Source organism: Berghia stephanieae, chromosome 5 (assembly GCF_034508935.2).
Source record: "Berghia stephanieae isolate SIO BIC M18660-M18661 chromosome 5, UCSD_Bste_1.3, whole genome shotgun sequence".
NCBI lineage: Eukaryota > Metazoa > Mollusca > Gastropoda > Nudibranchia > Aeolidiidae > Berghia > Berghia stephanieae.
Window position 1 is genome coordinate 59,916,863 of NC_088364.1, and position 15,073 is coordinate 59,931,935.

General features: G+C 36.3%; 1 protein-coding gene across 7 annotated transcripts in view; it reads right to left on the reverse strand.

Annotated features, from left to right (window-relative positions):
- Positions 1-15,073, reverse strand: part of LOC144973355 (calcium/calmodulin-dependent protein kinase type II delta chain-like) — a 145,202-nt gene that overhangs the window by 48,508 nt on the left and 81,621 nt on the right. For 2 of the 7 annotated variants that reach the window (XM_078915681.1, XM_078915677.1), the window contains exon 6: positions 9,095-9,167. The exons of the other annotated variants lie outside the window; for them this stretch is intronic. In XM_078915681.1, the coding sequence (XP_078771807.1) occupies positions 9,095-9,167 (73 nt within the window). The remainder of the gene's footprint in view (positions 1-9,094; positions 9,168-15,073) is intronic. 7 annotated transcript variants of the gene reach the window in all.

Consider the following 15,073-nt stretch of genomic DNA (forward strand, 5'->3'; position numbering starts at 1 on the left):
TCTTCTAATTTTGAGAAAATTTGAATCCATCTTGTCACCCTACCGCCTCCCTCTGACCTTGAATGGTGTTTTGATCGAATTTTTGGTTAATGGGTTAATGTAAGTTTAGTAATGATTGTAATTTGTGAGTAAATGACGATTCTTGAGGGTTAATAACTTTCCTGTTGCGTCTTTTCGAGAAAAAGAGAGCAGAGGGAAACAATGGGGGTGGAGAGAGAGAGAGAGAGAGAGAGAGAGAGAGAGAGAGAGAGAGAGAGAGAGAGAGAGAGAGAGAGAGAGAGAGAGAGAGAGAGAGTTGTGAACAGCTGAATACTTTGCGAGGAAATTCTAAAGACCTATTATTTGTATTGTATTATCGTTGAAAGGCCACAACAGCGAAAGAACAATTTGGTCGACATGGCATAATACGATCGCTAAGTTATTCTTCTGAACTGTAAACCTTATAAACCTCCGTGACAAGACCCTATGTTAGTGAGACCAATAGGAAAATAGGTACGCTTATCTTCCAATTTCAATAAATAAATAAATAAATAAATAACAGATGAATTAATAAATAAATAAAATTTCGAAGGTGGTTTGTTTAAAGTATCTTCGTAGGGAAACTTTGAGGTAATTTCAACGTAAAGAAAAGAACATTGGATTGAAGGGGTATTAAAGGGAATTAAATCAAACAGAAAACTTAAAGATCTGAGCACCCTCTCAGAATTATTGTAACACAAATGTGATGGAAGTTGTTAACCAATATCGAAACAAAAACGTATGCCAGAAAATGAGGGTATTTTTAAAAAGGAAGAAATCGGATAAAGGAAAAAAATTGCGTGAAAACCAAATTATTGGGAATTAAACCCCTAACCTCGCAGCTCTAAAATAAGGAAGGGAATATGTACCGAATATGAAGCCCCCCCCCCCCCCCCCCCCCCCAAAAAAAAAAAAAAAAAAAAAAAAAAAAAAAAAAAAAAAAAAAACAACACACACCCCCCCCCCTAAAATAAAAAAACAAAACAACAACACAAAACACACACACACACACACACACACACACACACACACACACAATAAAACAAACACAAACGAATTAAACATTTTGGCTATAAAACTTGTCCTTCAAATATCTATCGATTGAAATGACCCTCATCTTGCCTAAAACTTTTTACCAAGATGAGAGGACGAGTTTTCTGGCCACAATTTTTAATTCACGTGATTTGTGTTGTTTCCAGAGTAAAGGCAGTATATATACAGGTGCGTCTCAAAAAGAGGTTCCCTCTAAAAAGCAACGAACCTATTGTCTCAGCCCACATCTCCGTCAGGTTATTTTCAACGAGATATTTTGAGAGAGAAAATATCTATTTTTTTTTCATAAGTAAATCCACTCTAAATTAAGGAAAATCCTGTCAGTTTTAAAGAATTGAAAGTTTATAAGGACTTAACCTCAGGGTTGAGTTGTCCGCGTGTGGCCTCATCACTCTAGTTTTCATGAGCCAATAGGATTCAATAGTCTGATGTCACGTCCGTCCAGCAACGAGCAGCTTGGTTCTAAACAAAGAAAATCCGTATATTATATTCTTCATGCTGGTTAGAACTTTTCCACATGTCACGTGATCAGAATGTATAAAAGTCAAAACATGATCAGATTTATAACGTTTTTCTCCTCTGGATACACTTTTATGCTCGTCGGAGAAGTATTTCATAAGGGCGTCCGTCATTGTTCCGATGGTTAAGAATTAATGAAGAACCAGTTACTAAGTTACTATGCGTCATTACAAGGGAAGTGACTGAAGCATATTACTGAATTTCAGATTGTCTTTCTGATTTCTCAATGGAACGAGAGCTCCTTCATTTGTTGAAATAAAAACTTACATCTTTCCTTAATGAGATTAGACATGTGTATATAAACCATCCAACATTGTCTTACGATTGCCAGGGCATTGAGGACACGTTATATTTCTGTTCTGTCATATCAATGTATTTTTTAAAAAAACAACAAACGAACAGGATATATTCTCCCCTTCCTCCTTCTCCTCTCTTTCGTCCTCGTCCTCTTGTAATGCATCCGCATGTTTATTTCATATCACATCATAAAAAGAGGTGCGTTCAACGACCGTCTTTTTGCGTGTACAATAATTGAAGATCATTAATTAATTCCTCCCCCTTGATGAATGAAATCCATACAACTGTGTTCAAACGGCCATTCATATGATTACAATACAGATATAATATGTGGCCACATTTTGAGACGTGGCATGAATATAGTGCTTGTTTCCTTCCATACAGCGACGACGCGCTTGCGTGCATGAGAAATCATCGCACCAAAATGCAGATTTCAAAAGAATGAATGAATGAAAATGACGTCCTTCGGGGCTTTGTTATTGTGTTTAGACCGCCAATTGGAAGACGAGTTCTCAGAAAATTCTCTCAATCAGACTATAAACGTTTAAGGTTACACTGTAGCTTTGTGCGTTTGTACGCTCGATTAGTCGTAAGTACTTGGTGAGTATTTATTTTATTTAAGTTCATATCATAAAGAGCACCAATAACGCTCCATTCACATTTTCCGTACAGGAATTCAGTGGTCTCCCCCCCCCCCCTCATCTCCAGAATGGATCCATAAATTTGGTCTGAGAGTCGTCTGATAGCTGGTGGTTCTTCTCTGCAGACCATACTACAATGGGAATTTTTCTATAATAACAGGCCCGACATTCTGGTGGCCAAGTAGACATCCAATCTAATCCAATCCAATTCAAAATAGTTGCAGCTTCATGTGATGAAGATGACACAGCTAGTTGTGGTAGGGTGGCATTGACGTAATATCTATCTATTGGCGTTAACCTGGTCGAGATAACTATAGAATATTGTTGGGTTGTTGGTTGCTCTGACATTTTCAGGGATGATGCTGTTCCATGCGCGAATGGAACATTGGAAATAATTAGTATGTATTTGTATCTCCACTAATAAATGCAATGTGTAGCAGTGGTGAAGAGATAATAATATGGTCTTAGAATCACAGGTAAAACTACCGTCATTAGACCAAGGAATCAGAGTCAACAGTATGGCCTAAGGAAAGGCAATTCGTTCACATTTTCTTGTCCAATAATTCGGTAACCGAGTCTGATCGATCAGGCTGAAAGTACTTTGCGATATACTGTCCAATTTCACATTACAGAAACCGGGGGGAAACTTCATGGGTTGAATGGCTCTAGAGGACAATTGTTTTTTCCCCAACAGAAAAGATACCTGTCTAAATATCCTTTGATTCTCGCACGGACTATCAAAGAATGTAACACCCTACTGCCAGTTGTTATACATTGAAAACAGTGACTATTTCAGCTAAAATTTGAACATCTATTTTATGTATATATAGAAGATCATTGTAACACAAAGGGAGAATCATAACTCGTACAAACATCTACAACTAAGTTTTTTTTAAAGGCCTTTTGCGGATTATTACGCCATGGAAAATGTGCCTTTTGCGGATTACCTCATGGAAAAAATGCCTTTTGCGGTTTGCTTCGTGTAAAAAAAAAAAAAAGTGCCTTTTGCAAATTACTTCATGGAAAAAGTGCCTTTTGCGTTTTACCTCATGGAAAAAGTGCATTTTGCGGATCAAGGCAGGGGGAATAAGTGCCTTTTCTGGATTACGACTGAAAAACTTGGAATTGGAAATAAAGTCTGTCACGTGTATATAAATTATATTTAAAACGTTTCTTTTTAATATATAAAACACTGTAGAATTATATTGCTATGCTTCATACTGCATGTTTGAGTGGTTGTATGTTTGAGTGAAAGTTGTCACGTTACTGTTAGGCGCTTTGAGCTTGTTAAGATACGGGGTAAGGCGCCATACAAAAACCATATACTATTACGTATATTATTATTATTATTATTATTATTATTATTATTATTATTATTATTATTATTATTATTATTATTATTATTATTATTATTATTATTATTATTATTATTATTATTATTGATTGATTGATCTTTTTTTCAAACTAAAGAAGAAAACACGAATCATTGAGTAAATAAGACAAAATAAGGAAACACCTGGCAAAATAGCTGGGTAGATTATCATTATAATATTAAGCTCATGGAACTCTTCAAAAACAAAGGGACGATTTCTTAAATATATATTTTTCACAATCCAAGAAAAGATAATTAAAAATCCTTACTTATAAAACAAACTCGCAACTTTTGGCTCGACACAAGTCACGTGACTGAAATAGCTTTATATATATATATATAGATATATTGAAAAAGACTAAACTGGATTATAAAGTGAAAAATACTTGAAGGGAGAGAAGAAAAAAAAACAACCAAATACAAACAGACAAGCAATCAAATAAACAAAAAAAATTTAATCATCTGTTAATTCTTTAGATTATTTGAATCGGTGGTCATATAAACCAAGAGGCGGTCATTTCTAACTTTAGCCAAGAGGCGGTCATTTCTCACTTTACCCAAAAGGCGGTCATTTCTAACTTTAACCAAGAGGTGGTCATTTCTAACATTAGCCAAAAGGCGAACTTTAGCCAATAGACGGTCATTTCTAACATAAACCAAGAGGAGGTCATTTCTAACATAAACTAAGAGGCGATAAAGTCTAACTTTAACCTAAAGGCAGTCATTTCTAACTTTAACAAAGAGGCAATCACTAATTCAAGGTTGGAATATTAATATTATTTCCCATAAAAAAGCATTCACTGAACATGAAATTTAACTTATCGTCGCTAACTTAATAATGAATAAACTGTAAAGCAAGCAACACAAATAAGTCGATGCATGCCATATTAAACCGTTTTCAAAATTATTACAATTATTAAGGATTGTTAGAATGAACGATTCATCAACGTTAATGCTTATAAAAATATTTTCTTTAGTACAACGAGGAACAGAAACATTCTATCATTCATAATCGGTATTAAGATATTATAATATTGTTGTTATGCTCCATGCAACAACAAAAAACAAGCTTCCTCGAATTCTAAATGGATGAACTGTTATAATATAATGAAGTGACTGAACATCAATACCGCAGCAAAACTGAAGTTAATCAAGTCCTGGATCCCGAGTCACAAGGCGAATGCTTATTTATAAACATTGAAAACAAATTTAGCCCCATGCGACAAAAAAGTAAACGCCAATGAATTGTAAAGTAAATTATCATCGCAGCGGTCTGTGTTTGAATAATTGTCGTCGGTAAGAACTATGTGGCTTAGAATTAGATCATTCCTGTTTTGATCCCCGGCTTTTAAAATCAAACTATATTTTAAAGTCTAAATGGATGTACCATACATGTCCGAATATCGCCAGAAAAAATGAAGTTATTCAACTCATGGTTCCACCGAGTCACTGGTGCGTGCTTTTGTCTAGACATATGAACATTGAAAATAATATGGTCCCATACGCCAAAAAAAGCCAAACTTCAATGAAAAAGTAAAGTAAATTGACCGAAGTGATCTGTCTGTCCATGAATAATCATTGTCGTCCTTAAGTACTAAATCAATGCCTTAAGAGCAATTCTAATCTTTGCCCTTTGCTTTTAATGCAAACGTTATGTGCCGAATTTAACTGGGAATTGATAATGGTAATAGGGTAAAAAGACAAGACTTTATGGAAAACTGTTGCAATATTGAAACAAATTATTAGGTCTGGGAAGTTTTGTGAGATAAAGGCCTTTCAAATTCAGTTTATAGAGCGGTATATATAAATTTTCATGTTTTTATTTATTGTTATTATTATTTTAAACCCTCCCCCCCAAAAAAAAAAAAAAAAAAAAAAAAAAAAAAAAAAAACAACAAAAACAACAACAACAACAAACAAATAAACTTTAACTCGACACCGGCCATATCACTGACAATAACGTTGCGGGATTACAAGAGTTAATTCTTTTCCAAGAAATAATCCGTTTCAATTAACGTTTGTGGAATTGGAATTTGAAACTAACAGTTAGGAAGTTGGCTTTGCTTTGCATGACGAGTCGAGGGTATCGACTTACCGACTAACAGCATTTTTACATCCGAAGGGAATGGGAAATGTTGAGCGCGTCTATTGAAAGTTGTACGTCATACATTATTATTTCTCTAGTTGGATGAAGCAGACTTTCCAAAAAAAAAATAAATGAATTGAAATATTTAAACACACAGAGCAGAGGGAGGTTAACTGAAGACTGTGAATACTGAAATTATCTCAGTGAAATAAGGTATGAACTATCTGATAGCTAATGAGCGACTTTATTAGCGTTACTGTTACTGTTGCTCTACTCTGAAAAAAAAACGTATTTAAAAATTTAGGCCAGAAAACTCGTCCTTCAAATATCGATCGTCTTTTAATCAACTGCATTCTAATTGATCGATATTTGAAGGACGAGTTTTTCTGGCCAAAATCTTAAATACGTCTTTTCTTATTCTCTCTCTCTCTCTCTCTCTCTCTCTCTCTCTCTCTCTCTCTCTCTCTCTCCTCCCCCCCCCCCCCCCCCCCCAGAATACGACAGACTACTCTGTTGCTGACTCGGTATGGGTTTGTTTTATTAAAAAAATATTACTTGAATTCTAAGGTGAGATTTAGAATAGGTAATGTCGATTATAAATTTGGCCAGGAAAATTGTGAGACTGTCGAGTTATACATAAACTTTAAAACAATATACGTATTGGTAAAAAGGGTCAAAATGTAATGTAATTCTGTCCAGCCAAGCTCACTCAGTCCAGTCATATGACGACAATGTTTTGTTTACACTGACTGGACACTTTTTAAAATTTATTTTGGCCAGAAAACTTTTGATTCAAGTACCCATCGATTGGAGGGACCCGTGACACATGTTAAAACGTCTCAATACCCGGCACTTCAAAGAAGTCTAAGATTGAAGATCTTTAAAAATAAAGTTGAGGATCATAAACAATTCAGATCGATATTTGGGGTAGAAAAGTTTTCTAACCAAAAAAAACCCCCCCCCCCCCCCCCCCATAAATAATGTTTTGTCAGGGTAAACCAGTGTTGTTGGAGGTGTTGATACTGCTAATGCAACAGACAAAATAATAAGGTTACACAAAGCTAGCACCGGAAGTTAGAGATGACGACGAAGAACAACACGACGTGGTAGAAGGTGTGTTGCATCTATGATGACGTCCAGCCATGGATAATATAAACTAAACACTATAGCACTGTGTCATTCCATCTATCCCACACAGGATGCAGCTATGGCCACAGGCAGGAATAACCTTGAAAACAATTCATCTTCCTATTTCATCACCAAGTTTTTTAAAAATAAAAAAAAATTCTCAAATATTTTAGACAATGCAATTTAATATTTATCTGTTGTTAGCCAAACCCTCATTTGCTTTTGAAAAAAAGTTAAGGTTAGAGAAAGATGATAATCGTAAAAAGACTTTGTAGAGTTTTCTTTACCTTTGGACAATACAACGTTCCAAAATATCAAGAGGGTTTTAATAAGTAATCTACAATAGATTGATTTACAAATCTATATTTATCAAGTTCGAGCGACCGAGTGAGAAAAAGAGGAAGGGGGTGAGGATGGAGATAGGTGGGGAGAGAGAAGAACAACAAAAGGAGAGGCTGCTACTACTACAGCGTCAGGAAAACAAATAACCTGAAAAATTATAGCATCACGGGAGAATTATAATGATAAATAGAAAAAGAATAAACTAGGCAAGGCTGGGTGTTAATTGTCAAGCAGCAGACTGACACAATTGTTGACACGTCCCTTCTTTACAAACAGCTCTATGATAATATACTATGTAACGCAATGATCTCCACTGTCGTGCCAATTGCATATTTACCGAGTTGTGGCGAGGACACCAAAATAATAATAATAATAACATCGTTTAAAATTGATACTGACATCACAGCCTTTGGTAGTTACAGAGAAGAGGTTTGGTCGATAACAGTTAATGGTGAGAATAACAGCTACATGCAAAGGGAAAAACTGGTCGCGGCAACCCGCTTAGGCTCGATCAATTTTTAGTAATTAAATATGCATTAGTTGTCAATGGTTATTTCTGCTTGTGGCCATTTGTATGACAGGCCAAATTGAATAATATGGAAGAAAAACGACTGATGCTTGGGGTAATATCGTACTCTAGACAAAAAGAATAACAGGAAAAAAAATCGTTTATTTTGGCCAGAAAACCGGTACTCCAAATATCCACCATTTAAAGTGGCCCTCAAATGATCCAAAAGCCTCAGTCTCAAACCTGGGACTTCAAAATCAGTCAGATTTGAGATGCATTCAAATCCCAGACCTGCCTAGTACTACCCAAATTCGTAGAATTACAAATTTTTGGCTCCGGCTGCAGAGCTTCAAATGTGTCTTTGACTCAATAAATCTTGTTGAAAAGGAAAGTGTCATCCATACAACCTTTATTTGGGACTTTGGAGCATTTTTAAAAACCAAAATGAGGGCAAATTATAATTTGTAAAGCTTATTTTATGGCGACTTTTCTTATCCCCCCCCCCCCCCCTTGGAAAACTACGTATTTCTGAAATTTCAAGTAGGCAGCTCTGAAATCCATACCCCCCCCCAACACACACACACACACACACACACACACATACACACATACAAACACACACATTAGGACTGAAATTTATGTTTCTTACTGAGTTCTATCAGAAAATTGAATCTAATGCCAGATTACGTCATCAAGAGGCTTATCAGACGATTAATCTTAAGATGACTCCCAAAGGATGGATCGCCTACCACGAATGAGAAAAGCTGAGGACAGATCTGGACGGAGGGCCCTTACTGTAAAATCATCTCTCACGTCTCCTCTGCGACCCCCGCCTCAGCCAGGAGAACGAGGTGAGGTGAGGTGACCCTCTAATCACTCATCCAGATTTACATTTATGGACTAACCTAAGGCCTTATGCATCTTATTGATTCAGATTCAGATTCGGATTCATATACAGAGATTTATTTGACAAGTCGAAAGTCAATTCAATCAATGGAATTTTGGAGCAAAAGTTATCTGGCCAAAACCTTTTTTAAAAATAAGATTTTGTCAGAGAGTACGATAAAAGAGCGACTGGTGCTTGGGGTGTTGTAGTAGCTGCACTAGTAGTTTGTAGATGGACCACCAACCTTCATGTCTCTGTGAATGATGCCATGTGTGTGGCAACTGTTAACGCCTTCTAATACCTGTTGGATGCAACGGCTGAAAGGGCCGAGAATGTCATCAACATGAACGTATAATCATCACTCAGAGATATAAAACAAGAATAATATAATTTGCCTTCTACTGCCCTGCTTTGAAAATACTGTACTTGAAATTTTGGCCAGAATACTCGTCCTTCAAATATCGATCGATTAAAATGACTCTCATCTTGGCCTAAATCTTTGAGAGAGGAGTCATTTAAATCGATCGATATTTGAAGGACGAGTTGTCTGACCAAAATTTGAATTATGTAGGGTTCTTTTTTTTTTTTTTCAGAGTTCGGCAGTATACTGACAAAAACCCTTTTTCACATTTTGGTCAGAAAACATTTAATTGAAATATGAATGTCAGACACACGGTCGTTTTCGCAATAGTCGCCACAAAAATACTCCAATTTTGAAAAAAAGATACCGTGAGGAAAACAAATCATTTTCATCATTAATTTTCAATGTCAAATACTAAAAATTAAACCAAAAACTGACCGTCAAAAAAAACAAACACCCACAGAATTGCAAAAATTGCTTCTTAAAGCTTCAACTACATCAACTTTGCCCACCTTATTTTGTTGACATTTTAAAAAAGCTATATCTACTATACCTCTGAAGCTAGACCGTCAGCTTTGGGTTGATTTTTCATTTTTCAACCCAGAGAAACTAATGAAAACGAATTTTTTTTCTCAAGTTTTCTTAATAACAGCAACTGTGGCTAAAAATACGAAAACGACATTTTGGCACAGACTCAAATAACAATCGATTATACCCTCAAATTTTTTAAGTGTAAAAAATTTCAAACCTTTGAATGCTCTAAAAAAAAAGTCTATAGACAAATAAGTATCAACCTCTTAATCCATTGTTTAAAAAAAAGTTTTGGGTTATTTAATCGATCGATAAAATATTTTTCTGACCCAAATGGGGAAAATAAAACAAAAAACAAACAGGTATTCTGTTAGTGTAAGGCAATGGTAGTCAAGTGCTCTATCAACAGTAAACTAAAGTGGTGGAGCTCCAAACTAACTTCATAGTGGAGAATATCATTAAAGAACACCAAAAATTCGACAAGAGACTGTTTTTGAAGTTAAATACAATCGAATTTTTGACTGCAGACAAAGTTGTCATTATACGTGCCTGGTAAGAATCACGTAATGCCCAAACCAGCAAGTTGTATTTATATGTGCCCGGTGGAAATCACGTAATGCCCAAACCAGCAAGTTGTATTTATATGTGCCTGGTGGGAATCACGTAATGCCCAAACCAGCAAGTTGTATTTGTATGTGCCTGGTGGGAATCACGTAATGCCCAAACCAGCAAGTTGTATTTATATGTGCCTGCTGGGAATCACGTAATGCCCAGACCAGCAAGTTGTATTTATATGTGCCCGGTGGGAATCACGTAATGCCCAAACCAGCAAGTTGTATTTATATGTGCCTGGTGGGAATCACGTAATGCCCAAACCAGCAAGTTGTATTTATATGTGCCTGGTGGGAATCACGTAATGCCCAAACCAGCAAATTGTATTTATATGTGCCTGGTGGGAATCACGTAATGCCCAAACCAGCAAGTTGTATTTATATGTGCCTGGTGGGAATCACGTAATGCCCAAACCAGCAAGTTGTATTTATATGTGCCCGGTGGGAATCACGTAATACCCAAACCAGCAAGTTATATTTATATGTGCCCGGTGGGAATCACGTAATGCCCAAACCAGCATTTTTGGAGTCCGTTGAATGACGAGTCACAGAACATACCAAATCACACTCTATTCCATGTCCTCTGAAAATGTGTCGAAAATGTCGCAGTGGCTAAAACAGCATAAGCAGCAAAATCGATAAAACGCAACTCTAATAAATGAAAACTTAAAAGAAAAATTACACTGTAGCTCAAAGTGTTGGTTACGTCAGTGCGTGACTCCACCGACGTGGTCGATCAAATTTTGAGAGATCAAATAGGGCTACGTGCTTTCATTCTAAGTACATACATTAGCAGCAGACATGATAATCGAACGTAATTATGGGCTTGATTTAACATGGTGCTGTTCATGGATAATAGTTTGTGTTGTAATGATAGTATTTTCACGACAACAACGAGCCCAAAACAATTTTGGTTATCACACTTGAAAATAAGTACTTACACATTGGTGCCACCCATTGCATAGTTTTCAGTTTTTCTCTCGTCTTTATATGTCTTGTGTTCATTTACTGTATTTCTTTCGTTTTTATGTCTTTTGTTCATTTAATGTTTTTCTCTCGTCTTTATATGTTTTGTGTTCATTTAATATCTTTATTTCGTTTTAATATGTCTTTTGTTTACAAAATGTTGTTTTTCTTTCGTATTTACAATATCTTGTATTCATTCAGTTTGTCTTCGAACATTATATTTATGGCTTCCATGCGCAGAATTCTTCCCTTTTTTTTTTTCATTTCAGATGTTCTGGAATACTTAAAAGATGTGTAAACTTCATTCTAAAATTTAAAAAATTCTCAATAAAAACCTTCAGTCTCGTGTAATGTTTGGCGTTCTTTAATTCAGAGGACATACCACATTGACAGGAAAAAAATTCACATAAACCAACAGATACACATGAATCAATAAATTTTCAAGAAAATAATGTACACATCACTGTAAACTTCAATGAATCAAAACAAGAAATACATCCCCAAAGGGACATAACTGACAGCTGTCAATGAAAGTTGAAACCTGGAGACTTGGAAGGGATGGGTTAATCGTCCTAGTTTACTTCCCTTCTTAACCCTTTTCAGGCCGAGATCGAATATCTTTCAAATTAAAATATCTTCATATCTTTTCTTCTATTACCGTTTTTATCACGAGAACAGATAAAGAGAAGAGACTCGTGGTCCAATGATGCCCGAGTCACATCGTTGTTACTCTCTTTGTAAAAATGGTTGGATAATTACATGGTAGAATACCAAGTGACAAATAAGGGATCAGGCGCTGGTGTAAGATAAACATCTGAAAAGGTGTGTATGAAACAGTGCCAGACAAAGCAAAAAGAAAAATACACGAAAATAAAAAAAATCAGCCTCGATCCCCAAACAAGGCCAGCAGGTCAGGAGATCTGAGGTTCGATACCCAGAGGCTGATTATTTTTTCTCCCTTCTATTTTTAAAATTAAAAAAAAAAATTGTCCGGTTTTGTTTCATACAAAAAAAATGCGAGTAAAACTTTAGCCTGCTTGTTTAGGGTAAACATTAATATTATAATGATAGGACGTTTGCATTGCGGTTAAAGAAAATTGATATATTATTATCTTTTCTTCAAATACTAAAAAGGAAATGCGATCACGAGGCGTCGGAAATTGCTTTCTTGGTATGGAAGAACACAATGGAATCAAACACATGTTAAATACTCAAATGAGGCAGCGTGGCTCAGCGGTACGGTCTTTGCTTCTACCCGAAAGGTACTGAGTTCAATCACCGCCGCTACGCTGTGGGCCTTGAGCAAGTCACCTCGCCTAGCTCAATTTGCGGCGCTGCATTACGGCTGACGCCTGTGTTATTCCAGTCTTCTCTTGGAATAGACCGTAGAGACAAATTTTCCCGATGGAATGAATAAAGGGAAATTTATTTTTATATTTATTCAAATTAATAAAAATTTCGTTTTTTTATCATCCTAAAGGGCAAATTTGTCTTCGAGGGTCTTTTCCAATGGAAGAGTGGAAAAACCCAGGCGTCAGCCGCAGTACAGCGCATCAAAATGAGCTAGGGCCTAGGCAACTACCTTAAGGCCACCCAGCAGTGGGCAGTCCAACTCAGCACCTTTCGGATACTAAGCGCTGAGCCACACTGCAAATTGTCGACATATTATTTCCCGAAGAATGACGATCTATTGAATGAATCCTTTACGGGCGGGGATAGAGTTTACTCTAACGCGATCAAATAGTCATGTTTTTCTCCTCATTCTGTATAATATGACCAAAGATGTAATCGTTTTCACCAAGCGTTAGCGGGAAGCACGACGCGGGGGTTAATGATAATGGTGAAAGCCGTTAGGGTTGAGGCTATATTCAGATAAATATATAATTAAAAATATATATATGTGAACACTTATAATATGGCGCATTTCCACTTATTTACCATGGTCAATGCGCTTCACAATGTTTAAGTAATGGAATAAATTCTTGTCATTGTTTGAAAGAGAAATGAGAAAGAAAAAAACAACTATCCAAGATTGTTGGTTAAATGATTAAGAAATTGAATGATTGTTGAAGATGGTGTCACTCAAACTTGAGCTTTGAGCTTTTTTTTTTTTTTGAGCTTGCATCTTTATTTTACGACTATAAGGTCTTGTAGTATGACACTCGCCGTCGGATCGGAAGGTCCTGGGTTCGAGTCTCGCTTTGAGCGACGCATAGTTGAGTCCGTGGAAAAGGTTCTTTACTCACAGTCTCTCATCGTACTCAGGTGTAAAATAAGTACATGGCCGTCAACATCTTTGTCAGGGGAAAAATGTCATATTGCCAAAACAGGCATCATGTCTCGTCCGACGTGATACGTGTTGCTGGAGACCCGTTGTAAAGCGCTTCGAGCAAGTTTAGTGGATATTGCTATATAAGAGCTCAAAGTTTGAGTATCTATCCTTTCTCCACAGTCATCTCTCTTCAAGCAAGCCCTGTATTAGTTCTACCGTACTCCGGCAAAAAAAAAAAAAAAAAAAGAAGAATAAAAAAAACACATTTTAAAAAACCCTTTGACCTGAAGACTCGTCCTTCAAATTGTACCTCTATTCAAATAACACTCATCTTGTCACAAAACTCTCGAGCCCGGGACGTAATTGAAGACTTCATTAGGTCCACGATTTGAGAGTTTTTGACAACGTGAGGGTCGTTTTAATTGATCGATATAATTTGAAGGACGAGTTTTCTGGCCAAATTTTTAAAAATGTGTTTTAGTTTAGTTATTAAATTATTATTTTTCTTTCAGAGTATGGCAGTAATTGTACTACAATCGGCGTACACTTATTTTCAGGTCTGATACCCCAATTCATTATGGGTTCATTGGTGTAATGGAAATCTTTTTTTCTTTTTTTTTAAATGACTCAAAATATTGTCCATTACATCAAAGTTAAACTAGGCCTCTAATTGCGTTCGGATGTCAGACCTACATATATGTACACGTCGACTACCACCAATCAATCAATTAAGACTAGGGCAGGAGAAGAGAAATGATAGGATGTCACGCAGTTTTGTCATAATTCAACTGACGCGTTTTCCCCCAACATTTTGGCCAGATAAAAAAACAAACAAGTTTTTGTTGCGACGTGACGGATCGCCTCAATCCGATATTAACCAGTAACAGTTGTACTCTGGAAAGACACGTATTTATTTAAAGATTTGGCCAGAAAACTCGGCCCTTCAAATATTCATCGATTTATATAACCCTGAACTTTACAAAAACTCTAGAGCCTGAGACTTCTCAAATTATTCCTTAAGTCCCAGGTTTGAGAGTTTTAGTCAAGATGAAGGTCATTTAGATCGATCATTATTTGAAGGACGAGTTTTCTGGCCAAATTTTTAAACACGTGTCTTCCCAAATCACGGTGTTGTTAACTGGTTAATATTGGGGTAAACATGACGTGCACACAATTGCAGGTCTGATAACCCAACACAAATAGTATCGGCTTGAATGATCATTGTTGTAATGGACAATATTTTGTGCAGGTTTGAGAGTATTTCCGTTACAACAATGAGCCCATAAACACTTTGGATTATCAGACCTACAAATAAGCACACACGCCGGTTACATCCGACAAACTGAGGGAAATAAAATGGTTATCTTATAAAGTAATCTCTTCCTTTTTCTTCCTTTAGGCCATGATGGGCAAATACGGGAGTTTTTGGAGAAATGCTTTAATCAATAGAAAGAGCGATTTCCAGTAACTTAACCAACCAAT